Source organism: Triticum dicoccoides, chromosome 3A, assembly GCF_002162155.2.
Source record: "Triticum dicoccoides isolate Atlit2015 ecotype Zavitan chromosome 3A, WEW_v2.0, whole genome shotgun sequence".
NCBI classification, from domain to species: Eukaryota; Viridiplantae; Streptophyta; class Magnoliopsida; order Poales; family Poaceae; genus Triticum; species Triticum dicoccoides.
Genome location: NC_041384.1, coordinates 17,128,653 through 17,156,278, shown reverse-complemented (window position 1 = coordinate 17,156,278; position 27,626 = coordinate 17,128,653). Strand labels below are relative to the sequence as shown.

Genomic DNA, 27,626 nt, shown 5'->3' with positions numbered 1-27,626 from the left:
ATATACTAGTTTAATTCTTATAGCCAGGGACGGATGCAGGGGGGGACGAGGGAGGGCTAGACCCCCCCCCCCCAACGATGTTGTTTTCGCTTAATAGCGATGAGTTTTTTCGCTAATCACCCGTATGCTTGAGATGTTTCGCCCCCCCTGTCGGCCTGTCCATCTGTGTACGTAGCGTGAAACAGCTCCTCGGGCCAGCCCAGCCCATATGCAGTGCAGTTACTGCAGTAGATTTTGTAGGCCGAGCCCAAAAGAATAAGAAAAGCCCAACGATGGAATACAAAGGGGGCTAGGTCAGGGACTCACGCACGCACGCACGCACGCACATCGTTTCCAGGCTGCTAGATCGATCATCGATGCCTCACGCGGTTATGCCTGGTCGTCTGCCGCCTGATCCATCGATGTACAGTTTCCAATCTAGTAACTCTGGATTTGCAGCGAGGGAGATCCAGCTTGCGGCCGCACGGCCGACCGGCCGGCCGTATGGCGAACGTCAGGGGCGACGAAGCAAGAGAAATCGTTAGGTTAGTCACTTTTCTCATTTTTTACTTGCTCCATCTGTCCATGGTTTATGTTGGAAAACTACATTAATTTGTGCCTTTAGCATCAGGGGCCTTTTTACATTGTCTATCTTCTGTACCAGAAGTATTTAGTTCATACATGGGAATTGCAATCTCATTTGATTTGCGGAAACTTTTGATTAAAATTGAATACCTCATAGCTGACACCAATTTTTTTATAGCCCAGTAAAATTTAGTTCATCAGCCTAGGCTAGTTTCGCTGCATGATTTTTTTACCAGTCCCTACAGTAGAGGCAAAAGCTCGCCCCCCTATGTTAAAATCCTGGCTCCGTCCCTGCTTATAGCCGGCTGACACAGCTTTATTATACTTGCTCTTAACCATGCTCTGACTTGAAACACAATACACCACTCAATACGGCTGCACACATGGATCCCGAGGTGAACCAAAGGCTTAGATAATAATACCATAGGGTAGTACGAGCCGTATCAAATTTTTGTCTTTGTACATGTTTCTGTACAACAAAAAGAGCTGCAATGCTACTGTGTAAAAAAAAAAAAAACTATGCATGCAAGCCCAAGGCGTCACCATGTCCGGTCTTGCCTTGTTTGTTACTTTTTGCGTCTAGCCAGCCCAAGCTATAGCTGGCCAAACGGGCTGGCCTGGCACGACACGTGATGGGCCAGGCCCGGCATGCTCTAATCAGGCCGTGCCAAGCACGCGACACGTCTTGGGCCGTGCTTAGACCTGAAGATTGGGCACGCGGGCCGGCATGGCACGGCCGTGCCAAACAGAGAACACTTTTTTTTCTGTTTTTAAGAGGCACGACCGTGTCTTTCGTGAAAGCATAACCATGCCTCTCACGAAAGAAAAAAATGAAAAACACATTTTTTTCCTTTTTGAGAGGCACAGCCGTAACTCTCACAAAAGCAAAACGGTGACTCTCGCAGAAAAAAGAAAACACATTTTTTCGGCAATTTGTTTTTATTTATTTTTTGACCCAAGAGTTAAGGAAGACTGGTGGAAAATGAAAATGTCGAAAAAACCTGAAAAAAAACTTTTTAAAAGATGAAAATAAAGCTAACGATCTAACTTGTTTGGTCACCTTGGGAAGAACCTATGATAACCATGTGAACATAGGCAAAAACAACTAACCAAAAAACCCACCAATGAATGAAAAAATTTAGTTGCCAAATTATTAAATGAAGAGTTTAGCACGAGCAAGTTAAGCAGCGAAGTACGTATTCAGCACGTTAACTGCTAAACTTTTGAATGTGCTTAGCACCTCGTCTAAATGCATGTACAATGGTGACATATGAACACAGATGCTCCATAACAAAAAGTAGTTTGAGACATCTACTCTCTTTATTTTTATATACAAGGTCATTATGAAATACACATTTTGCATCTATACAAGGCCACAAACAGTAATCGAGGCAAAATTAATGATATTTTCTCATACTAACAACCTGTTTGATACTTGTATGCATGCAGTCATAATGACAGTCGGCTACTTCCTCCACTCATTTTCTTTGCATGCATACGAAGTATTAATGATCCTAGTAAACAAGAAAAAAAAGTTGACTTGTAAAGCAGGCATTAAATTTTATGTTGGTATCTGTAATCCGAATTTGTGGACTTGTATACAAAAATGGAGGGAGTATATTAATTTTTTCTCCCCAATGCAAGCTACCACTAGTGGGCCTCATCAAAGAATAGAAAAGAGAAAAGTATATTTTTCATCCCTCAATTCTTGACGGAGTCTAGATTTGGTCCCTCAACTTCAAAACCGGACAACTTGCACCCTTAATTTCTAAAATCGGACAAGATTCATCCCCGGTAACGGTTTTGACCGGTTTTGGTGCTGTCCCACCCCGGTTTTGACCGTTCCGACTCAAATTTGGATACCTTTTCCAAGTCCACGTGATGTTTTCAAATTCGGTTATTTTTTCAAATACGTGAACCTTTTTTAAAAATTTGTACTTTTTTTAAATCTGCGTACTTTTTACAAGTTCATGTACTTTTTCAAATATGCGTATTTTTTAAAGTTCATTTAGTTTTTTAAGTTCATTTAATTTTTTAAAATTGATGTACACTTTCAAATTTGAGTACATTTTATTGAAAGAGTTCATGAATTTGAAAATTTTATGCGAACTTGAAAAAAGTACGCGGATATGGACTTCTTTTACACAAAAATATGTGGATTTCAGAAATTGTTTCATCTTGAAACAAGTATGTGAATTTCAAACAAAGTTCATGGATTATAAATGGAACACGGATTTGAAAAAAATGCGGACTTTGAAAAGCATGTGGATTTGAAATAAGTATGCGAATTTCAAAAAAAGTTCATGGCTTTGAAAAATACTTGGATTTGATAAAATTACACAAACTTGGGAAAAATACGGGGATTTGGAAAAGGTACGTAAATGTTAAAAAATCACGGATTTGAAAAAAGTATGTGAATTTTAGAATAGTTTGCTGATTTGAAAAAAGTATGTTTATTTTTGAAAAAAATATGTGACCTTGAAAAAACTATGCGGAGTTGAAAAGTGTATGTGGATTTCAAAAAGTTCACGGATATAAAAAAATTACAGGAATATGAGTGAGCACGGGTCAAAACCGGGGTGAGTCAACACCAAAACCGGTCAAAACCGAGTCCGGGGACGAACCTTGTTTGGTTTCGGTAGTTAGAGGTGCAAGTTGTCCGGTTTTAAAGTTGAGGGACCAAATCTAAACTTCACCAAGAGTTGAGGGACAAAAGGTATACTTTTCTCAATAGAAAATAAAGACTTTCACTAGACATGTATCTCTATTCTCAACTTCAACCTTTTTAGCTTTATGCATCGGACCACACTTTTTCTCTCAAGCACCTGCCTCTTGCAGAGAATTCCGTTGCTTCATCCAAACATGTTTTTTTATCCAATCCTATGTGGCCTATGAAGCATTCTTGAGGCTATGCATTTTACATGCCTAAGCACTTAGACCGTGATGATTTTTATTGTCGAGGATTATGCGCCACGGTGATTTTCTGGAGAAAAGATTCCTGTATGGTCCTACGCTTTTGAGAATCCCATGTGCGCAGTCTCAGTCCTCACTACTCATCTCCGGATCAGATCTGGAGCACAAGAACCACTGACGACGAGAGACAAGAGGAAAGGCAACCCCTCAGATCTGGAGCTGCCCGTGCCCTGAGCTCCTCGCCGGTGGTCGGGTAGAATATCTTCCTTGGGCGGCAGCGACGACGAGCCCGCCCCGGAGGTTGGGGCGGCGGGGGCTCTGACGAGCTCTAACTGGCGAGCGGCGGCGGTGAAAGAGGATTTGCATGCGAGTATCCGACAGTTGGGATCCCATTGTTCAGGTTCATGATTCAGGTTCAAATCCACTCCCTTTTCTTTTTCAAGCACAGCTACCATGAGATTCAATGATCTGATTTGACTGATTTCAACATGGCAGATGCAGTCAACGGACGCACGTCAAGAGTAAGGGCTGCAACCAGAAAGGGAAATCAGTCCTGGGTGTGGCTAGCAACTTCAGAATTGAAAATGTGATTTAAGTTCTTTCCTCTATAGATAGAAAAAAAGAAGGAAACTCTGTCCTGGTTGTGCTGCTGCTGGGTGCATGGAGGCAGCAGTGGTGAGCGTGTCGCGGGGCGCCATAGGCTTCGTGATTGCGAAGCTTGGCAATCTGCTCGCCGGCAAGTACAAGCTGCTCAAGGGAGCCAAAGGAGAGATCATGTTCCTTAAAGCTGAGCTCAAGAGTATGCGAGCATTCCTGGAGAGGATGTCGGAGGCGGAGGAGGAGCCCGACAAGCAAGCCAAGTTATGGGCGAAGGAGGTGTGTGATTTGTCCTATGACATCGAGGATAGTGTTGACGAGTTCATAGTCCTGGTGGAATGTGAGTCCGACTGCGAGCCGCATGGATTTAAGGGATTCATTCAGAGGAGCATGAACTTGTTGACGACGATGAACACTCGGCATAGGGTCGCGAAGGAGTTCCGAGGCCTCAAGGGCCGTGTCATGGAGGTGAGCGAGCGACGCATGAGGTACAAGATTGATGATGCTGTCTCAAAGCAAAACAAGACAACCATAGACCTTCGCCTCCTGGCACTCTACGCAGACACTGCGGGCCTTGTGGGTATCGACGGGCCGAGGGATGAATTAATTCGGCTGATGGCGAGTGAAGAGGGTAGTCCTGCGCAACTGACAAAGGTCCTCTCCATAGTTGGATTCGGAGGGCTTGGTAAGACTACACTTGCGAACCAGATTTACCACAGGCTAAAGTGGCAGTACCAGTGTCAAGCTTTCGTTTCTGTGTCCCAGAAACCAAACATAAGAATGATTTTGAGAAGAATGCTCTCTCAAGTCCATGGAGTGCCAGAGGGAACCAACATGGAAATATGGGCTGAGGAGGAACTGATCAGTGAACTCAGAGAATTCCTTATAGATAAGAGGTACGCCTGTTCAGAATTGACTGTCATCCAAAGTAATTTGTATTGTTTGGTCTCGCATCTGTTCTTTTTATCTTGCTAGTACTCTTTCAGCGAAATTTATGTACCCTCTGTAGATGTTCTATGCTTGTGGTTCACTAGAGAAACTAGTTATAGAATCCTATAACTGATTTCATTTATTCTGAAAATAAAGTTCCTCAAATCAACTCATTCTCACAAATGCGGACAGAATATTCAACTTTAACCACTATTAGTTCAATACATAGACAAGTACAGTTGCATTTTTAACGTTCAAGTAATAAAGGTTCCATTTGGTGTTTTTGCTCTTTCAGATGCAGTTGCAGAGACTGAGTATTCTTTCGTTTATATTTTACTTTTGCCTATAGTTCACTATTGCCTGGTACTTATCGTAGTTTATATGAAATAATTTTGCAGGTACTTGATTGTAATTGATGACATTTGGGATGAAACTACATGGAATGTTATTAGATGTGCTCTTCCAGAAAATATGTACGGTAGCATGATAATAGCAACTACCAGAATTAATTCTGTGGCTAGAGCTTGCTGCTGCCATCAACGTGACTATGTTTATAAGATGAAGTCACTAAGCAAAGAAAACTCAAGAAAGCTATTTTTTAAACGAGTATTTGGTTTAGAAGATGCTTGCCCTCCGTACTTGGAAGAAGTTTCAGCTCAAATTTTGAAAAGATGCGGCGGCTTGCCTCTTGCAATTGTGACTATATCTAGCCTTTTGGCTAGTGAGCGAAACAAATTGAAGGAGCATTGGGTGCACATAATGAATTCTCTGGGCCCTAATTTTGAGGTGAATCCAACATTGGAAGGAATGAGGCAAATACTGAGCCTTAGTTACATAAATCTTCCTCACTATTTGAAGACATGCATGCTTTATTTGGGTATGTATCCAGAGGACTATATAATCAAGAAAAGTGATTTGGTCAGGCAATGGGTAGCCCAAGGTTTTGTAAGTAAAGCACATGGGCAATGGCCAGAGGATGTTGCAGAGTGCTATTTTAACGAGCTTGTTAATAGAGGCATCATTCAACCAGTTGATACAGATCATAATAGTGAAGTACTATCTGGATGGTATAATAGATGGTGCAATGTTGGAAACCACCCAGCTCTCACAAGTAAGAGCGCTGGCGAGATTTGGTACCTCTGCATATGCACCTCCTCTCTTGAAGTTCAAGCATCTCCGAGTTTTAACTCTTGAGTTTACAATTGGAAACCATGGGTCGGAGATACCTGATCTCACTAGAATATCTCATTTGTTCCAACTGAGGTATCTAAAAGTCAAAGCAGATGGTGAAATAGTGTTACCAAGGAAAATTCGGGGACTAGAGCAATTGGAGACCTTGGAGTTAGGAGTATGTCCTCTGGAAGTTCCCTCAGATGTTATTCATTTGCGCCGGTTGCAGCACCTGATCATCCCTAGTAGGACAAATTTGCCCAACGGGATTGGCAACATGAAATCTTTATGTACGCTGCAAGAGTTTGATGTGGGCTTGAATTCTATAGACAACATCAGAGACCTTGGAAATCTGACCAATTTGAGGGATCTTCGAATATGTTACAGTTTTACGAACATGAATGAATTGCGCTTGGATGTTTTGAGATGTTCCCTTGAAAAACTTTGCAACCTCAGATATTTGCACACGGATTCTAACATCAACAGTTTGTATGTGTTGAGTTCGTCTGCTTCTCCTTACCTTCTTCGGAGGCTTCATATGTTGTGCATGTTTCCGAGGGTTCCTAAGTGGATTGCAGAGCTCCATAACCTCATTGACCTTGATCTCACAGTTGAGGTGTTGGAGGATGATATTGGAATTCTTGCACAGTTGCAATCTCTTAACCACCTCAAATTGCACATTGAAGGAACTCCTGAATCTGAAGAGAAGGTAGTCATATCTGGAATGGGATTCCCTAGTCTTAAGCATTTCAGGCTGTCCTGCATCAGGATATCACAACTGACTTTTGAGGCAGGGGCAATGCCCAGTCTCGAAAAGCTTGAGGTCAGGCTCAATTTTCTCTATGGCGGTGCACCTACAGTCATCGAGCACCTGTTAGTCCCCAAGGAAATCCTTGTAATTGTTGGGGGATGTGGTGCCGATAAATCCAGTACAAGGGCTGCAGTGTCAGCCTTAAGGAAGGCCATTGATATGCGCTCACGTCGTCCTACAGCTAACATTGAGTGTGTTGACGATTCACTGTTCCTTGGGCGCCTCCTTGATGACGGCTTCAGCTGGAGGAAGTACGGCCAGAAAGATATCCTTGACGCCAAGCACCCAAGGTTAGCAAAGGCTTCTTCTGAACAATTCTGAAACTCCAATTTCCCCCCTGGTTTCTTGTTAAATTGTACTTTTGCAGAGGTTACTACCGTTGCACATACCTGGCCAAGGAAGCTAAACAATTAATAATGGGCTATAGAATTGATCGCACTCTCTTACGATGCTACATGCTCCAGTCCAGATCCTTCCCAAATACAGTAGTATCTGTCTGCAGTTAGAGGTTCTGATGCTCCCGGCGATGAAAGCCTTGTAATCTGTCAGCCAACTCTGCTCACTGCGTCCACACGTCGGCGCTGTATCTGGAGCTGGCCTTCCTGGCGTGCTTCGAGGCCATGGCGCCGCACGCCCCCGCCGGCCCAGCTCCGGCCTGCTGCAGAGCGGCCGCCATCTTTGCGCCGGCGTCGACGACGTAGTAATCCATCCGTCTCTTCCTCATTGGAGGAGAAACCAGCAGAAGAGATGAGGAGGAGGAGGAGGAGGCGCTGGTGGTGCTGGTCGGCCTCTTCTTGGGCGGCAACAGCGATTCCTGGATCTTGATGGCGGTGGGGAGGCAGCACCCGGCGACTAGCTGGAGCTGCGAGCCGTCGTCATCGCCGCTGCGGAATTCGTCGGCCTCTTCTTGGGCGGCAACAGCGATTCCTGGATCTTGATGGCGGTGGGGAGGCAGCACCCGGCGACTAGCTGGAGCTGCGAGCCGTCGTCATCGCCGCTGCGGAATTCGTCGGCCTCTTCTTGGGCGGCAACAGCGATGGATCGATGATGGTGCGGAAGCTGTGCTGGAGCTGGAATCCCGTCGTCGTCGTCATCGGAGCCTCAGGAAAGGAATTCCTTCCACGATCATCCGGGGAAGGTACATAAAGGCCCGTCATCCGGTTCCATGCGGTACCGGAGCAGAGTCGAAGACGGTCCACGGCACTTTCCTTCCGACTCCCCGTCCGGAATCGGACCGGAAATGTTTTTTTTTCTTTTACATATTTCAGTAATTTTTAAAAGCAAATTTCAAATCTTTCCAAAACTGATTTCAATTATTTCAAAAAACTAATTTTCATCCATTTCTATAAGTTGTTTCAATTCTTTCAGAAAACATATCTCAGTAATTTCAACCGATTTCACTCTTTTCAATAAACTGATTTCGGTTCTTTCGAACAAATAGATTTCAATAAACTAACTTCACCCATTTTTAAAAATCAATTTCACTCTTTCAATAAATTGATCTCGATAATTTAAAAAAAACTGGTGTCAACTCTTTTAAAAAACGTATTTCAATTAATTAAAAATCTACTTTCACTCATTTTAGGAAACTAATTTCACGTATTCAAATAAACTAATTTCACGTCCATTTTGATAATTAAAAACACAATTTGTCTTTAAGAAAACCGTTTCAGTTATTTGTAAGGACAAATTTCATTTTGTTCAATAAACTTATTTCACTTTTTAAGGATTAAGTCGGTGTGGCACCATGGAACTGTACCTTGTTGCCGACTTGGTCGAGTAGATACCACTTACAGCATCTCTTGTAGACACCGTAAAAGGGCCGAACCCGTATAATTCCGGTGAGTATACGGGTTCAGCCCCTTTTTCTTGCCAGAACAGACTCCGTATCCCGGGCCCGGCCCGTAAAAAGTTTACCGTGGCCGCGGAAGTGGCTCAACTATGGGAGCCGTCTGCCGCGGAAGTGGCTCAACTATGGGAGCCGTCTGCCACCGGCGTTCGAATGCCGCGAGCTCGGCGAGTACGAGTGCGAGCTCGCGGTCCGCCGTCGTGCCTCCTCCGGCTTCTCTGCCACGGGGAGCTCGTCCGCGGGCGCCTCGAGCTCGCGGCTCACTCCGGTCAAGAGAGAGCCGGAGGAGCTCGGGCCGCTCGCCGTCAAGCTCGAGGCCGACGCGGACCCGCCGCGTCGAGACATCATCAGCCTCGAAGATTACCTCCCCCGGGGCAGGAGGACCACCTCGAGCGCGCCATCATGGAGCCCCCGGCGAGAGAGGGGGAGGAGGCCGACGCGTGCCACCACTATGAGCTCGAGATCGAGGAGAACTTCCTCGAGCAGGGCGTCACAGGCGCACGCATCCAAGGAGGCAGACATGCGCGTCATGAAGGCCGAGCAGGCCAAGGTCTGGATGGACCTCGACTCCGACGAGGACTGAGCTCCTCCGGCTCCTCCGCCGCGTTGTCGCCACCGCACCCGTCGATTTTGGTAGCCTAAGCTCGGGTACGCTGTACGGCCCGCGGACACCCCCCCCTCCCCTCCCCCTATGTAGTACCATGAAGTAGTATGATGAACAACTATCTATGATGTAGTATGATGATCAACTATGTACGATGAATGGCATTGCAAATTTCTCGCGCAAATGTTTTTTTCTTCAAATTTTACAGTTTCATATACGGGGTCTGATCTGCAGCGCACGAATTCGCCCCGCAAATTTGATCTGCAGCGAACTGTAAACACGTTTTCTGGGTCCAAATTTTACGGGGTCTGTTAGAGATGCTCTTAACATGCAGCTCCAAGAACCAGCATCCTCAACATTCATTGTTAATCTGGACATGCAAGAGAATGTTCCAAAGTTGTTACTCGAATAAATGTTCCATGGAAAATCTCTAGTAAACTTGATCGGCCTCGTCCCATCCTACCATCACGCATCGCATAATGGTGTCTTGTCCCCATTGTCGATGGTGAATCAGGTATAGATGTAGAAGAGGTTCGTGTCCACGGCATCACAAAATTTGCCCATGCCAAACTACAACTTGCTTGGGTAGGTCCATTCAAGCCATGGCCAACGTAACCGCATTGCCCTCTCAATTTTTTTAGATGGATCACACCGCCGAGACCCCCAAGGTGGGTGGGGCGGCAGACAGTTTTCCAATTAACCTTGCATTTCTCTCTCGAGTTCCTAACAAGCGACGATTCAGGCCTTGAACCGACTCAAGATGCCCCTTCTCTGGAGGAGATCGAAGATGTAATCTTGTATAACTAAATCAAAAGCCTTACGAATGTCCAGCACGAAAAGCAAGATTTGCTAATGTTCGAGGGATGAGGAGTCGCGAGATGGCCCGCCGCTACACGAGGCCTTGCTCTGGCGATGTCAGCCAATGGCGGGGGATGGAGAGGAGAGCTAGGCACCAGCAACAGAAGAGTCGCTCGTACTCTAGTAATAGCTACTATCTATCATTCATGTTGAGATGATCTAAATCATTTTATGTAAATCTAATGTGCATAGAATAGCTGGTTAACTGACTTCATCACCACCAAACTATAGTATCGTATTCAATGAAAATTCTTGATGTGCTCTACACAAGGCTGTCTCCAGAAATTCGGGGCCCTGAGACGAAAATCAAACTAGGGCTAAAATTTCAAAATATTTCATATGACAGAAGAACAAATATAAATAAGGACGCCGATAACTGCCACACGTATGGGCATTAAGGAATCTGCCCACACATTCTGGGTGGTGCCTAAGAGGACCAGCCCACACGTCTGTGTGTGGGCAAAACAATTAGCGCCCACACGCCTCTTTTTTCCCTCCCGGTCCCTCTTCCACGCGTGCGTGTGGGCGAAATAGATAACGCCCACACGCCCGGTACGTCAGGCCTCGTACCTCGTGGTCCCGCACGTCCCACGTGACACTTTACCGCGCGCCCCGCAGTTGCCATGGGCGGACCCTCGTCCATGTTCGTTTAAGTGTAGTTGCCATGTCGCTGAACTACGGTTGCCATGTCGGACAATTACAGTTGCCATGTTTGCTCAACTACAGTTGCCATCTCAGGTCAAAGTTCTAGATTGCCATTTTTTGGACAACTACAGCTGTTGCCATGATTTCAAAACTTTAGGAGTTGCCACCTACTAAACACTAGGCAGTTGCCATGTAGCGCTACAAAAAAAGGCATGGCAAAAAACATGTTCGGGTAAAAGAGAGAGTTGTCATGTGCTCACAAGCACGCTAGGACAGTTGCCATTTAAAAGAAAGAATTGCCATCTGCTTACGTGTACGCTAGGGTAGTTTGCCATGTACCATGCAAAACATATGGCAACTGACATGTTCGGATAAAAAAAAAGAGTTGTCATCTGCTTGTAATCATACTAGGGCAGTTAACATGTACACTATAAAACGCATGGCAACTGGCAAGTTGGGTGTGGGAGAGGAGGCGGGTGTGTGGGCGAGATGGCAAACGCCCACACACCAGCCCTTGTGCGTGACTGAAAAACTGGTGTGTAGGCGAACTGCTAAACGCCCACACACCGGCCCCTCCATGTGGTAAAACGATGTGTGGACGACCTCTCTCACACACCACACACACGAGTTGTCCTACGTGGCATACAAAATCAGCTAATTCGTGCCAAGATTCATGCAGAAGTTACTGGACGGTGATGGAGGCGTGTGAACGAGTTGGCTAACGCCCACATGTGTGGGCGTATGTGGGCGTTAACATTTTCGTATAAATAAAATGTACTCTCATTTTATTACCCCCGAGTGGGAATAATTTTAATTTCTTACTATTCCTAACATATCTTCATTGACAAATAAATTCATGACAAAGATTCCGTGGACAAACTCAATCTGGTCCTAATTCCGTCCCTGCCAACCTAACTTAGCGCCAGCCGGAATACCAATATCTAGCCCTATGGACAAATAATATTGACCTACTCTGCTACTCCTAACTTAGCATCGGGGAGATCAAACTTAATCAAATACTAGTAATAGAAGACAGAGACGAAATTAAGTAGACGAGACAGTGATACTTAGTACACTAGTAGTGGAGGATTGGAGGTGAGGTGTGATTTGCACGTGCACAAGACAAGCGAGTCGTCCTACTAGCACTCATCAAGCCATTAGCAAAACTTTGTGTCACGTACCTTGGATGCACATGCACAACAAGACTGTTGTTTCTTTCTTAATATAGTTGGTTATTTAAATTCTTATTTTCATAATATGTGTCTTGATGTATACAGTGTGGGACCCATGCATGCATGGATCTTGGGAGTGCATGCACATCGCTTGTTTCTTTCTTTAACCGCACACATTTCACTCTCGACCAATTACTTACCATTCTCATCGGTGTAAGCTAGTCCTGAATTCTCAATCGTACAGATTTCACACTGTCATTGCTTTTCACCGTGGTGAGCCACACATATATAAACTCAAGCTAGATACGCGCATGCCAAATCCCTTCTCGCAGGAGATGGCCTCCAACAGCGGCGCACCAAACCCATGGCAACAACAGCCGCCACGGCCATCGCGTGAGGGATACACATGCCCGTTTTGCCATAGGAGGTGGGTCACACACCAAGCCCTTGGTGGCCACATGTCCTCGCAGAGCTGCCGCAACAATCGCCACCGGAACATGCCGGTAAGCCTGCCCCAACTAGCCTCCTCCGTGCCTGACTCTACTCTTTTGGGGCCGTGGCTACTTGTGCTTGCACCCAACCTTGCCTTCTGGGAGGAATACCGCCGTGGAGGTCCCCGTCCGATGGAGATAGACTTCATGGGTCTACTAGGGGCGCCTGAAGAGGCCGCAGAGCTGCAGCTGAGTGACAGAGCCGGCGAGGCGGTCGACCTAACCTTGAGGCTTTGATTTGTGGAGGGCGCCTGATCACAAGCAAAATAAAATACATTCGACGATAGATGAACATTGTGTAATATAAGATTTGTCCAAGCGTGTCATTTGTTTCAGCTATCTCTTACCGTGTTCTTCGCTATTTAGAACTTCAGATTGATTTCAAGATGACATGATGAATATGGTGCATGTTCAAGATTCAGTTGCCTTTGCATTTTTTTTCAAATTTAAATAGGTGTGTACCTGTGTGTTGCAACGGGGTCCGAGAATTTTCATGTTTACAATATAGTAGTTGAGTCGATTAACCTAACATCTACCATTGTGATTTCTACATACATATTTAGTAGGTCCATGCATGAAACCCAATCTCATTGACCATGCATGGGACCATAATGGATATCAACGCAACAGCCACTGCAACCTTGTGAGCATTAATAATATTATTATTTATACAGAGAGTGTTATAATCTAAAAGAAAATCCATTTTATAAAGATTATCCTTCAGAAAAAGAAACATCACAGCAGATTATGAAAAGTGCACAAAAAGTGGCAAGCAAGCAAACAGTAAGGTGTCAATGCATTCTTACGGAGCAATAAAATATAAGTAAACAATTTACGCCGGGTAACCGGCTTAAGGCCCACCCCACCACCAACGTCTTCTTTTACCTTATCCCCTTACGCGTCTTCCATCTCCCGCAAGCACCATTCCCCCTCTCCTCTTTGCCTCTACCCCTCCTCCCCACACAAGAGGGGTCATGCCATTGTTGTCGCACGCATCTTGTCCCTGGTCGACAACAAGGCCGTTGGCGTCGCGCTCCTTCCCCCACAGCGCCGCCGGATGCCTTGCGTTGCGATGAGCTTTTTTTCCTTGGAGAACTAGAGCATCGTCCAAAGCTTGTAGTCCCATCTAATTGAATCAAAAGCCTTAAAATGTCCAGCATGAAAAGCAAGGTTACCTTTTTTATTTCCGTGGAGGTAACAGGGAAAGTTTCTGACGTACATGATGTTAACGTGGATACTTCTCTTCATTATGAATGCACTTTGGGCATTGGAAGCGATGTTGTTCACATTATGAATGCACTTTGGGCATTGGAAGCGATGTTGTTCACTTTATGAATGCACTTTGGGCATTGGAAGCGATGTTGTTCACTTTATGAATGCACTTTGGGCATTGAAAGCCATGTTGTTCACTTTATGAATGCACTTTGGGCAGATTGGAACACACTTTGGCAATGATTTTCACAATGGTGTGTGTGAGGCTTATAGGGTGGTAGTCCAAAATCTCCTCGTCTCAGCCCCATCTTTCTTGGGTAGAAGAGCAATGTTTGCATGGTTGAGCCAACAGAAGCTCTTTGAATGCAAGTCGCCAAAAAGGCGAATGACGGCTGGTTCCTCGGCGCTAGGTAGCGGAACCGGTAGAAAGCTCTTTTGTGGTGCTATGGCACGAATCCAACACAATTATATTTCTCTACTAAAAGAGCACATGTACATGCTCTTTCACTCTCCAAAAATGAGTCTGTGTACAGAAATAGCTACCGCATAGCACCACAGCGTCCGTGCGTCAGCCAGTAGTTACCGACAGCAGTTCCTCCTCAAACGCGTAAAGAAGAGGCGGCAGCGGCCGGGCGTGCCGCAACAGCAGGTGGTGCTCTTAGCGACGTCGAGCGGATGTGCGGCTTGGTCGAAATTGACAAATAACTAGGTAACTACTCCCTCCGTTCCTAAATACTTGTCTTTCTAGGCATTTCAACAAGTGACTACATACGGAGCAAAATGAGTGAATCTACACTCTAAAATATGTCTACATACATCCGTATGTAGTAGTCATTTGAAATGTCTAGAAAGACAAGTATTTAGGAACGGAGGGAGTACTAGGTAACAGTTTGGTCCTTTCCGGTGTCTGTAAATGGAATGGAAAAAAAAGGACAAGGAAATCGGCAAAAGAGGGCAAATGGCATGTTAATCAAGGTGTTCACCGGCTGGGTCTGGGTGGTAATTTTGCTTAGTCTGTCTTAATAGTGGCAATGTTGCAAAGCCAGATGTTCAGCGTCAAATATCCCAATTTCTCAAGTGAGAGGGGACTGCTGACCAGACCTCGGAGTACATGCTGAAGAAAGCATGCACCATTTTGGATATTAATTTTTTTTCTTTTCTTAATTTGAGCCTTTTTGCTATTTCAGGCGAAGAATCTGTTAGAAAGTTATTAAAAATATTCCAATCAAATTGTGTTTATGTTTTATGTTTCTATGAACTTAACCTAAATTTTGGTTCAAAAAATTGACAAGTTTTATCTTTCAACACCAACCAAAAAGATGACAGCGTATCCAACAAAGCGCATTTGAAATCTATTGCTAGGTACATTTACATGATCAACGTAACCCATTTCACTTGTTACAAAGAGCATTTGAAACCCTGAGCAATTTTGGTCCATGATACGACTTAAAAGCAGCAAACAACAAAGATTGCATCAGTCAGCAGAACCAAATGATCATTTAGTACTTCAGACACAATTTCACGGCGGTGTCACAATTTTCATAGCATCAAACATTTGGTCCGGCGCCTCCCAAATCAGTAAAACATTCCTTACATGACCTGGAACACCAAAACAGAGTGCACTTCATCGAAACAACTACGAAGCAGAGTCTGAGATCATAAAGCCTCTTAGCATATACTTCCTTCGTTCCTAAATATAAGTCATTTTAGAGATTTCAATAAGAACTACATACAGATCTATATAGACATATTTTAGAGTGGAAATTCACTCATTTTGCTCCTTATGTAGTCCCAATTGGAATCTCTAAATAGACTTATATTTATGAACGGAGGGAGTACAAGTCATGAAAACCAAACAGTGAAGGCCGCGAACGTCCACGCTGAACCTTACCACTTCAATCATACACCGCGTACTGGTTTCAGACATATGGGCTCACGCACCTTTACTTTAGGATTAGGATCATCAATGGAGAACGTAAGCAAGGTACCCTTTCCATCATCAGCTATCTCATCCTTGGGCAGAATTAAGTTGTATCCCTTCGGTAGCCCATCAGACAATGATGAGCTTCGTATCTTGTAAACTGATCTCTGATAATAGTTGGTTAAAAAGGAACCATAGGACATCCTACACTTGAACTTGGAGTTTATAGCTTTAGGTTGGATGCAGACGACAGAGATGGCATGCCCGTATGGCTCTAGTGCCACGTTGAGCAGGAAAATTTCCCTGTCTTTGGTACGAAGAAAATGTAGACCTGGTTCTAGGCAGAGCTCAACATCTTCGGAGTAATTGATGGTTGTACACGGCCACTTGTGCTGGGAGGCGGAATGTTCAAGGAGGGCGTCTGTTGGCCCTGCAAAGCTGCAGCTGGACGCCGGGCAGAAACATGGGGCGCTCGGGCATTCCTTCTCATGCTCTTCTTTCTGGTAGTAAGTGAGCTTCTGGGCGCATCCATAATTGGCATTGGAGCAAGCGACCGTGACTGATTCCATGAGACGTTCCATCCCTAGACAGCGCTTGAAGGTAGTTTCGGCAGAGCACAAGTGACACTTGTTGCGCACAAGCTTCGGACGGCAAGACGAGCATATGAAATGCCCCACAGAACACTGTGGAACAAACAGGAAGGATTAACCAGGTCCTCGTGTTAGAACTTTTTTTTAACAGAAATCAGAGTTGAACTGTTGAAGTACTCTACTACAATAGCAACATGATTAAGTCAGTACCACACAAAATTACGCAACTATTCATGAGTCTGTAAATTAAAAGTTGTGAACTTATAGTATGACCGACATACAACTCCAAAGGGGACCAGACCAAACATAAATACATAATGCTAGTAAAGGGGTATAAATGATCCGCCCTTGATCCATATGCTTCTAGGGAATAGCTGTGGACTAGAAAATGGTGTACAGAGTTGCACACAGTTTCAGTCTCAGATCAAAATGTTAGTGTCCTAATTAATTCTCTACGAAAACGAAACTTCACCAACCATAGCTACTCCGATCCATGTTGTCTCAATAAACTGTTTTTAGCAAGTAGCATTGTGTGTGCGGGGTGCGCCCCTGGTTAATATCCTGCTAGGGAACACCTGTAGACTAATAAACAGTGTAGATTATTGCTAGCAGTTTTGGTCTCGACCAAAATATTAGTGCCCAAATTCTCTACAACAACAACAACAAAGCCTTTAGTGCCCAAATTCTCTACGGAAACAAAATTTCAGCGACCATATCTACTCTGTTCCATGCTGTCACAAGAAACTGATTTTTTTTAGCAAGTACTAGCATTATATCCGATGGTTAGTTTTTAATTTGATCTGAACTTTGAGAGACAGGTAAAAATATATGCACATGTATGCACCTGATATATGGGAGGCCTGAGGGGATGAAAGCAGACGGGGCAGTCGAGGGCGTCCATCCCCATGGTTGCATTCTGCCTCTTGCCGCTGCTCTCCCCCTCTCCTGGGGCTCCTACTCGTCTCTTGCTAGTAGTGCCCCCGTCCATCGCCACCAAAACTCGCTCGATATTACAATGAAACAGCCTCACAAATCTGCTTCCCTGTTCCACAACATATACCGGTAATAAGAGCCACACAAGTTATACTCTGTGTATAAAAAGGTTTCATGTGTTTCTGCCAGACTGGTAACGGAAAAGCGACACTCCGGAGCACGCATTAGAGATGTGCTAAATCTAATCATCCTGAATTGCTGTAATTTGTTCATGTCTATAATTTTTTCTATGTTGGTTCAGAAACATCTAGGCTGCTTTGTGTTGATTTATTTCTTGATCAATTCAGTAGAGGAACAGTGACTACATGCAACTGGAGATAATCTCAAGAAGAGGCGGTCCAAAGGGAAGAAATTTACCTTGAATACCCGCCGGGAGGAGCCCGAGGTCACCGTTGGCGATGAGGCCGACTTCTCGCCGGCGACGCCCCCTCCTGGACTGCTCCTCCGAGGGGAAGCAAGAAGGGTTGCCGACTGTGCCCTAGCGGGCTCTGCTCTGAGCCGGAGGAGAGCACCGGAGAGGGCCAGAGATGAGTCGGGAGAGGAGGCGACGGCGGCGGAAGAGGTAGAGACCGAGGTGCGGTGTGTGAGGAAGAAGGGCGGGGCTGGGTATGGGCTGGGCCACTACGACATAAGCCCACAGCTAACCACCCCGCGTCACTCGTGGGCCGGCCCACTGTGCTGGTGCCAGTTTTTTTCTTCAATTCTTTCTTATCCCTTCCATTTCTTTGTCATTTTTTTGTTTTATACGATTTTTTTAAAACTCATGAGAATTTTCTAGAAAAATTAATGATCTTTCTATGAAAATTACATACATTTAAAATTGTTGAACGTTTCTTTAAATTTCTGAACATTTTTATAATTCATAAACATTTTATAAAAACATGGTAAACATTGTTCATACTTTGTGAAATTTTAGAAGGTTATAGTGTTTTTACAAATTTGAGAGCATTTTTTATTTGAAATAAATATTTCTTCTAACATATCATTTTATTTTGCAGTGTATTTTTTGAGACTTTTTTCAGGATAATATTTCTATTAGTATAGTACGTTTCACATTTACTTCAGAAATATACACAAATTTTTTATTACTTATGCTTTTGTTTTATTATTTTCTTTTAAAAAAATTAAATACAAAAATGAAACCGACATGGCTTGCAGCCCACGGAGCGAGGTGTGCGCCACCTCCCCAATTATGCTCGCATGTCCTATAAGGGCATCCGCAATGTATGCCAAATTTGCTTTTAGGCTATGGAACTACTTCTAACACATCGTGAGCCAGGTGCCAAAAGCTAATTTCAAGGAAACCGGAGCATGTAGCTGCTCCGATGCCAAATTATCTCGACGAAATAAATAATGCGAGGTTCATTGATGGGTGAGGAAAGAGACATGGATATATTTGAGAAAGAAAAGTCTTTTTATACTATCTTGTGTCAGCTTGGATCCACCTAGCAACGAATTTAGCGATGGCACTATTGCAGACATCACTAGTTCACTACCGTCCATGATAACGTGGCATATTTTGGCCTCAATCACATTGTGGCAGCCTTAACAGCAAGTATAACAGAAGACTTATAGCTGTTTACATGTCGTTTTTGCCTATGTAGAGAAGAGGAACATGAAAAAATAGGGAGTGGGCTCTCTTGCAGGAGTCATGCATCCTCTACACATGCTTCTAAAAAATATACTCCCTCTGCTTTATAATGTAAGATGTTTTTTTTATACTAGTGTAATGTCAAAAAACTTACGATATGGGATGGAGAGAGTAATCTCTACTCTTATAGAAGACTGAGTTGGTGATGATGGTGTGCCTACCATCGTGTAATATAGAACGTCCGATCTATATCTGACGGATAGAAAGCAAACTATGACAATTTTGCAAAAGGATACTCGCACCTCTCTCCACACTTGCAGATAAGGACTTTTCTCGTTCATCCTTTTCTCTCACAAGATAAACTACACATACAAATGTATCTTGACGTTTCGTGCAACGCACGGGCATCTTACTAGTAAATATGAAGGAGAAATAGAGAAGTGAAAAAAAATACTAGTCTTAGGGCCTATTCAGTTTACAGGAATTTCAAAGAAAACTTTGAAGGAAAGATTTCTACCAGAATTTTCACCCTTGATGTGTTCGGAGCAAGGGAATTGTGAATAGTAAAACGCAGGAAAGTTTCTCTATTCCTACAGATTTCACAGGAATCCAAACATCTACCCAAAGCCAATTTTTTGCTGAAGCCCGAGGTGATTCAAAGGAAGAGCCAACAAGTGCATGGGCTGAGAAATAGAAAGAAAAAATTCTTAAAAATACTACTTGCTACTCCTCCCGTTCCAAAATAAGTGACTCAAGTTTTTATTAATTTTATACAAAGTTAGTACAAAGTTGAGTCACTTATTTTAAGACGATGGGAGTACTAGATTAGACCAACGTTTCCTTTAGCACACTGCTACTCCTCCGAACGCCTCGCTCCTAAGATTTCCTTTGTTTTCTTGTTCCTTCGGTTCACAACTGCAGTCATCTGTTGTTCATGTAGATTCTTTCAATCCTCTGTTTTCAATACCTGCAGTCCGAATGGAGCCTTATACAGCAAACTTTATTATACGAGTGATAATCAATAATAGCTTTAAAAACATTACAACATCACACAACCGGCAATTGGCTATATTGTTAGCCATGCTCTAAAGAAACCGTGACTAGCACTGCTCAAAAAAAAAGAAAAAGAAAAAAGAAACCGTGACTAGCACAACCACGGCGCCCCATGTCGAGTTCACACCTACAGCATACGGATCTCCAAGATCCAATCATGTCAGATTTCTTCCGGATCCTAATTCCCGGAATCAACTAATTAACGAGCGCTTTTTTGGGAGTCTCGCAACAATCAGCGCCATTTGACGTGCTCTCAGCCATTCGCCATGTGTCGTGCTCTGGATGCTTCCTCTGAATTTTTCTTTAATTTTTTCGCACGCGTTTTCGGCTTTTTAAACGTTTTTTTCGGGTTTTTTCGATGTTTTGGTTTTCCGCCGGTTTTCCTTACCTTTTTGATCAAAAAAATTTTGGGATAAATTTTTTTTGCGCGAAAAAACACATTTTTTTTCGTTTCGCGAAAGTCACGGTTTTTTCCTGCAAGAGGCACGGTCGTGCTTTAGCGAGAGTCACGACCGTGCCTTTTAGAAACGAAAAAAATATGTTTTCTGTTTTTTTTATTTCACGAGAGTTACAGTTTTGCTTCCGCAAAAGATACGGTTGTGCTTTCGCGAGAGTCAAGGTCGTGCCTCTCGGAAAGAGAAAAACAAAACGCGTTTTTTTTCGCGAGAGTCACGGTTTTGCTTCCGCGAGAGGCACGGTTGTGCTTTCGTAAGAGTCACGGTTTTGCTTCCGCGAGAGGCACAGTTGTGCTTTCACGAGAGTCACGGTTTTGCTTCCGCGAGAGTCACGGTTGTGCTTCCGCGAGAGGCACGGTTGTGTTTTCGCGAGATTCACGGCCGTGCTTCTTAGAAAGGGAAAAAATACGTATTTTCTGGTTTTTTTTCACGAGTCACGGTTTTGCTTCCGCGAGAGGCACGGTTGTGCTTTCGCAGAAACAGAAAAAACACATTTTCTTATTTTTTTTCCTTCCACGAGAGTTACGGTTTTGCTTGCAGGAGAGGCATGGTGTGCTTTCGCGAGAGTCACGGCCGTGCCTCTCAGAGACGGGAAAAAATACGTTTTCTGTTTTTTCCTTCCACGAGAGTCACGATTTTGCTTCCAGGAGAGGCACGGACGTGATTTCGCGAGAGGCACGGGCATGCCTCTTTCGGAAAGAGAAAAAAATCGCGCTCTTGGTTTTGGTTTTTTCGTTCGGTTTTTTCTTGAAAAAAGTTTCGTCGAAATCTATCAACATGGGATCTAGTTTTGAAGATCTCGACGCGAGGAATCCAATAATAAAAACGGTTCAAGATTTGGACGCACGGTTTAAAAGACAAAACGTTTTAAATAAATGAATCTATGAAAAAAAAGAAAACTTTCATGTTGCGACAAGTGGCAGGTTGCATGTACGCCACTTGTCGCAACCGGGGAAAGTGGAGTGTTCTTTGCAACAAGTATTTCTTAATTAATGATTTTGCTAATTCCCTGTCTCATCTTTTGTTTTGGCAATCTAAATCAGCATATTGTAATGATGGATTTGGACAAGGAAAACGATAGAGAGGGAGAAAACAAGTAGTCCAGACCGGCTGTAGGCCATGGCAAAAGGTGCGTCAGCCTAGGCCCATCTTAAATAAGGGCCATCTGCTGTGAGGCAGTGAACCATCTGCAGTGAGTCACGGTGACACGAAGGACCTCGGGTTACCTCGCACGCAGCCTACCAGCAGACCGATGAGTGGGCCCAACGCTTCAGAAGAGCAAGAGACACAGCTAGGTAAGCGCCAGCAGCGGTGAGAGTTAGAGCATCTCCAGCTGCGTCCCCAACAAATCCCTCCAGACGACTTTTTAGTTATTGGTGTCAAAAAATCGGCCCAGTCGCGTCTCCAAGGTCTCAATTTTCGCTGGCTCGAGTCGAAATTGGCGCCGATGGACCCAACCCAAACCCGACGCGCTGGGGGGCGCCGGGAGAATCGTGTTTGGCGCGAAAGAGCCGCGGGCCCTCCTTGCCAGCGACTCGTCTCGCTTCTCGCCGCTTCATCGTCCTCATCGCCTCGTTTCCCATGGCGAATCAATGCCAAAGCTGCCGCGCGCTGCCGCGCCGGTCAGCCTCCGCCATTGATGCCTCTCACGGGCGGCGCAGTGAAAGCACAGAGTCTATATAAGCCGACCCCAGCGCGCGCCGGTGGCACGCATAGAGTTTCCACCGCCGACGCGCCCTATCTCCCTTTCCTCCCTCTCCCCTCACCGTCCCAGTTCGTAGAAATGGCCGAACAATTACCAGGCGACGGCGCGGCGGCGAACGGCTTCGGCCGCCGCCACCTTCACGAAAACGAAGCTCGGCTCCTCTACTGTCCAGGATTGTATGGTGTACTATCTTCGATTATTTCATCTGCCACAGCATGGTGCTCCATCATATACTAGCTTAGATTACTCCCTGCCAAAATGGAAGAGATCGATTTAGACTGAGAGCACGGATTCGAGGTTTATTTCAGGCTTTTCTCTTAGTTAAATGTGCATTGAGAAAAGGATAATAGGATGTCGGTATAACATTTTGCGTGAGTCCTATCGAGGGCTTTTCATTTTGTGAGAATGAAAGGTGGGCCATATAATAAAAAAGTGATACACTTTTTTAATCTACTATTGTACATGCCACTGGCTTGTAGCTAGCAGCTGTCTATACGGCGCTGCTATACAGACGACATATTTGTGGCCGACTCTTGCACGATCTTACTTGGCAGCTGCCTGTGAACGCAGGAAGCAATTGTTTTTTTCTTAGCTGATGCTAGCGCTGTTGGGGAGCAAGTGTCGTTCGCCGATCGTGCATCAACTATCGTGTGTGAAGCAATTTCGCTGTCTATATTATTAACCATGCTCTCATGTCAGTGGGAAAAGGCCACCGCCACCGCCACATCACCACACCCCACCCGCACGGTCGGTCACCGGAGCTCTCCCCGTTCCCATACCCCACGCGCTCCCCGCCATCCCCACTTCCACCAACCTACCTCCCCTGCTCCTCCTCTTCTACCTCTCTCTCTCCACGGAGTACATCCAGCCAGCCAGCCTCGCTCTCTCTCTCCCTCCTCCCTCGAGCGCCGACAGATCCCTGCGTGCCTGACGCTGCGAGCGCGCCTGGGATGGCGTCGACGACGGCGTACGCGCGGCCGTCCAAACTGCCGGGCGCGGGCCCGGGGGAGCGGAGGCCGGCGCCGCCGCGGCTCATCAGGGCCTTCCTCGCCTCCGGCGCCAAGATCGAGCCCAGGAAGCTCGGCGCCGGCCTGCTCGCCGGCTGCTGCCTCGCGCTCCTCACCTACGTCTCCCTCGCCAAGCTCTACGCCGTCTACTCCCCCGTCTTCGGTGCGCGCCCTCCGCCCCGATCCACCAATTACTCCGCTGTACTGCTACTGTACCACATTCGATCTAACAATTACTGCTGCTCTGCTGCCGATTCCGCCGCCAGCCACCACCTCGGCCCTGCTCCAGAACGCCCCGCCGTCCTCCTCCTCGGCGGCCCCGGGGGCCGTGGCCGCCCCGCGCCCGCCCGAAGAACCCGCATTTGCTGGCGGCAAGAACGGCAGCGCCGTGGATCGCGCCGATCTGACGGAGAAGGGCCCGGCGACGGCCGGCTCTCGAGAGCCCGGGGTGCCCGAGGCGGTCTCGAGGAAGGAGCACGCCGAGAAGGCGCCGGCGCCGGCGAACACCTCGGCACCAATGCCATGTAAGGGAATCTCTTCTTGAGCTCTTCTTTTTCTTAGTACCTTAGTAAATGGAAGGAAAGCATAGCAAAATTATCACTCCCAGGCAGGCAGGCAACCACTTTCAGAGCTTCTTCAATGCTCTGTACTCTGCAACCTGGGCAAAAATTGGTTGTGCCCACCACAATTGCCCACTTCAATTTTTCCCCGGATTAGTAGTTTTTAGAAAATGTGCTGGATCTTTGTATAGAAAAAGAAAATGTGCTAGATCCTTTTATAGAGAAAGAAATGTGCTTGCTAGATCTGCTGTGTTCTAAATGCGACTTATTTCCGAATTATTAGTTTTTAGAAATGTGCTACTCCGTCCGTCCCATAATATAAGATCTTATTATGGGACGGAGGGAGTAGATGTTTTGCATAGAAAAAGAAAATGTGCTAGATCTTTTATTTTATTGAGAAAGAAATGTGCTTGCTAGATCTGCTGCGTTCTAATGTAACTTTTTTCTGGAGTAGTAGTTTTTAGAAATGTGCTAGATGGTTTTTATAGGAAAGCAGAGCAAAATTATCACTCCTAGGCAGGCACGCAGGCAACCTCTTTCGCAGATTTAATGCTCTGTGCTCTGCAATCTGGGCAAAAATTGGTTGCTCCCACCACTATTCCCACTTCAATTAGTAATTTTTTCCCCGGATTAGTAGTTTTGTTAGAAATGTGCTAGATCTTTGTATAGAAAAAGAAAATGTGCTAGATCTTTTTATACATTCAATGCTCTGTACTCCGCAATCTTGGCAAAAATTGGTTGCCCCCACCATAATGCCCACTTCAGTTAATTTTTTTCCAGATTAGTAGAGTAGTTTTTAGAAATGTGCTAGATCTTCTTATAAAAAAAGAAAATGTGCTAGATCTCTGTGTAGATAAAGAAATGTGCTTGCTAGATCTGCTGCGTTCTAATGCGACTTCTTTTCTCAGGATTAGTTGTTTTTAGGAATGTGCTAGATGTCTTTTATAGAAAAAGAAAATGTGCTAGATGTTATTTATAGAAAAAGAAAATGTGCTAGATCTTTTATTTTATTGAAAATGAGAATGTGCTAGATCTGCTGCGTTCTAATGTGACTTTTGATGGTGGATTCAGCTGATGGAGAAAGGAAGAGCAACAGCAGCAGCAATGTCGGCGCCGGTCCGATGAGCTGCGACGAAAATGGTATGGACGAGGGGTTCCCCTACGCGCGGCCGGCGGTCTGCGAGCTGTCCGGCGACATCCGTGTCAGCCCCAGCCAGAAGACAATGTACCTCCTCAACCCGTCCGGCGGCGGTGGCTTCGACGAGAAGGGCGAGAAGCGGCTCCGGCCCTACGCCCGGAACGACGACTTCCTCCTGCCTGCCGTGGTGGAGGTGACTGTCAAGTCTGTCGCCTCCCCTGAGGCCGCGCCACAGTGCACGAAGCAGCATCGCGTCCCCGCGGTGGTGTTCTCCGTCGCCGGGTACACGGACAACTTCTTCCACGACAACACGGACGCGCTGATCCCGTTGTTCCTCACGACGGCGCACCTGAAAGGCGAGGTGCAGCTGCTGATCACCAACTACAAGCCGTGGTGGGTGCAGAAGTACACGCCGTTGCTGCGCAAGCTCTCCAACTACGACGTGATCAACTTCGACGCCGACGCCGACGTGCACTGCTTCTCCCGCGGGTACCTCGGCCTGTACCGCGACCGCGACCTCATCATCGCCCCTCACCCGACCCGCAACCCGCGCAACTACACCATGGTGGACTACACGCGCTTCCTCCGAGCCGCGTACGGGCTCTGCCGCGACCAGCCGGCGGTGCTCGGGGCGGAGCCCGGAATGCAGCCCCGGATGCTGATCATCTCGCGCACCAGCACGCGCAAGCTGCTGAACCAGGACGAGGTGGCCGCCGCCGCGTCGGAGCTCGGGTTCAACGTGACCGTGGCCGAGGCCGGCGACGACGTGCCGGCGTTCGCGGCCCTGGTGAACTCCGCCGACGTGCTTCTGGCCGTGCATGGCGCCGGGCTGACCAACCAGATCTTCCTGCCGACCAACGGGGTGGTGCTGCAGATCGTGCCGTGGGGGAACATGGACTGGATGGCGACCAACTTCTACGGGCAGCCGGCGCGGGACATGCAGCTCCGGTACGTGGAGTACTACATCGACGAGGAGGAGACGAGCCTCAAGGACAAGTACCCGAGGGATCACGTGGTGTTCAAGGACCCCAAGGCCCTCCACAAGCAGGGGTGGCAGGCGCTCGCCGACACCATCATGAAGCAGGACGTCAAGGTGAACATCACCAGGTTCCAGCCCTTCTTGCTCCAGGCCATGGACGAGCTACAGGAGTAGCTAGCAGGATCGTCTCCCCAGCCAGCCCAGGTAAACTCACATCACAGCCACCAAGCACTGCACAACAAGCAAACACAACAAGGAGAAATGCAGACTAATGTGATTCTAGGACTAGTTGCTACTGCTGCTGCTGCTGGAAAGGGTGATGATTTGAATCTGATCAAAAGTGGGGGCTTCAAAGTAGATGGTTGTTTCTGTCATGTTGAGGATTCAAAGAACCTGCCCTAGTGGATCGTCTTGTTGTGCAATTGTCCTTGCTACTGTAAATGGAAGGATCATGTATGCTTTCTCCAACACCCGGGAAAAAGCCACTACTGTGTTGCTAATGTCCTTGTCTCTATGAAAGAGTAGGAGCATCATGTTTGGGATGCGCGTAGTCAATTTTGGGAATCACTGTTGTGTCGAAGGTCGAGAAGTTTGGCTGAAATTTGGACAGTGGAAGGAAAGAACCAGTGGAATTGGTGAAATCTGCACACTGGAACCAATTGCGAATGTGGCGAGAATGATGATGGTTTACTGGTAGGCTGGACAGCTATGCCTTCTGTTAGTCCTCTATGTTTATTTTCATGTGAGGCTTTACCTTATCTGTTGTTGTTCAACTTTGTGGCTGTATGAACAAGGTCTTCTTCCCAAAAGGCTTAATGGCTTGTTATATATATGGTTTCTATGCAGATATGTTCTGTTACATTACATGCTATTAAAAGGGATGAGAAAAGTGGCCACAATATTTCCTGTCACTACAAAAATACTCTAGAACTGAAAAGATTTCCAGATTTCATATCTAATAGCGCTTGCTTTTTCTTTGTTAGTACGTACAACCATCAAAACCATGTGGTATTTTTTAGAAGAAAATTGGTATATAACTGTCAGTATCTGCTAATACTAAATTTGATGAAATGGCACTTTTGTGAATCTGCAGTTGTGCCTCAGCTGTGTTGCAATTTCTTATGCTTACATCATGTTCCAGTAATCTAATTTGCGCATTTGAAATCTTATCTATTTGCATTACATCACTGTTAGTTTTTTCTGCTGGTTATCTTTCTTGTTAGGTACAAATTGCACTCACAGTTATAAATGTTTGCACATGCACAATCATGATTATATAGACTTGACACCATGCAAAATGTTCTTTTCAGAAGTTTCCTTTTCTCCGTGATGTGTTTTCGCAGAAAGTACCTTCAGAAAACCACTGAAACTAGGATGCACATAAGGGTTGTGTGATGATCCTTATAAGTTCTGTAGTGACATGTTCTTTTAGAGGTAGTTTATGTTTAAGAATAAGATGTCTTTGGTGGTTGCACTTTGTATGCTCAGGGAGAAGTGTTCGGATAAATGTTCAACTGTTTTTGGTGATTGTTTGTGTTTCATTATTTTGAGATAAGTCGGATGTATTATATCAAGAGAACATTCGATACAACCAAACAATGGACTGACTAAACCCATAGACAAATAAGATCACATGCCTACCGTAACCACAACCGTACTTGTCGTCGTTACACCACCATAGCCCTCATTGATAATAGGCAGCATCGAGAAAATCAGCCATTGAAGTATATGGGAAGAACTATAGATGACCAAACCTCGTTACATTATTGTAATAGTACATTACTGCCTACGGTGACGATTGACAATCGTGACAATCAT

At 45.6% G+C, this 27,626-nt stretch overlaps 2 protein-coding genes and 1 pseudogene across 2 annotated transcripts; 2 read left to right on the top strand and 1 right to left on the bottom strand.

The window, feature by feature from the left end:
* Positions 1–3,461: 3,461 nt before the first annotated feature.
* Positions 3,462–8,783, top strand: LOC119266729 (annotated as a pseudogene).
* A 6,547-nt stretch (positions 8,784–15,330) lies between these two features.
* On the bottom strand, positions 15,331–17,906 carry LOC119270990 (putative E3 ubiquitin-protein ligase SINA-like 6). Its single transcript, XM_037552973.1, has 3 exons — positions 17,678–17,906; positions 17,172–17,369; positions 15,331–16,420 (listed from the first exon to the last, which is right to left on the bottom strand). Exons 2-3 carry the CDS (start codon positions 17,313–17,315, stop codon positions 15,716–15,718), a joined length of 849 nt encoding a protein of 282 aa, XP_037408870.1. The 5' UTR covers positions 17,316–17,369; positions 17,678–17,906; the 3' UTR covers positions 15,331–15,715.
* A 4,952-nt stretch (positions 17,907–22,858) lies between these two features.
* LOC119266728 (beta-1,2-xylosyltransferease XAX1-like) lies at positions 22,859–26,655 on the top strand. Its single transcript, XM_037547996.1, has 3 exons — positions 22,859–23,294; positions 23,398–23,655; positions 24,763–26,655. The coding sequence occupies exons 1-3, from the start codon at positions 23,075–23,077 to the stop codon at positions 25,980–25,982; spliced, it is 1,698 nt and encodes a 565-aa protein (XP_037403893.1). The 5' UTR covers positions 22,859–23,074; the 3' UTR covers positions 25,983–26,655.
* Positions 26,656–27,626: the final 971 nt, after the last annotated feature.

Bases quoted from the DNA above. Each gene is read 5' to 3' on its own strand.
- LOC119270990 (XM_037552973.1), bottom strand. From the start codon at position 17,315: ATGGACGGGGGCACTACTAGCAAGAGACGAGTAGGAGCCCCAGGAGAG. The intron at 16,421-17,171 runs GTGCATACATGT...TTTGTTCCACAG, and splicing joins TCAGGCCTCCCATATATCAG to TGTTCTGTGGGGCATTTCAT.
- LOC119266728 (XM_037547996.1), top strand. From the start codon at position 23,075: ATGGCGTCGACGACGGCGTACGCGCGGCCGTCCAAACTGCCGGGCGCG. The intron at 23,295-23,397 runs GTGCGCGCCCTC...TTCCGCCGCCAG, and splicing joins CGTCTACTCCCCCGTCTTCG to CCACCACCTCGGCCCTGCTC. The intron at 23,656-24,762 runs GTAAGGGAATCT...TGGTGGATTCAG, and splicing joins CACCTCGGCACCAATGCCAT to CTGATGGAGAAAGGAAGAGC.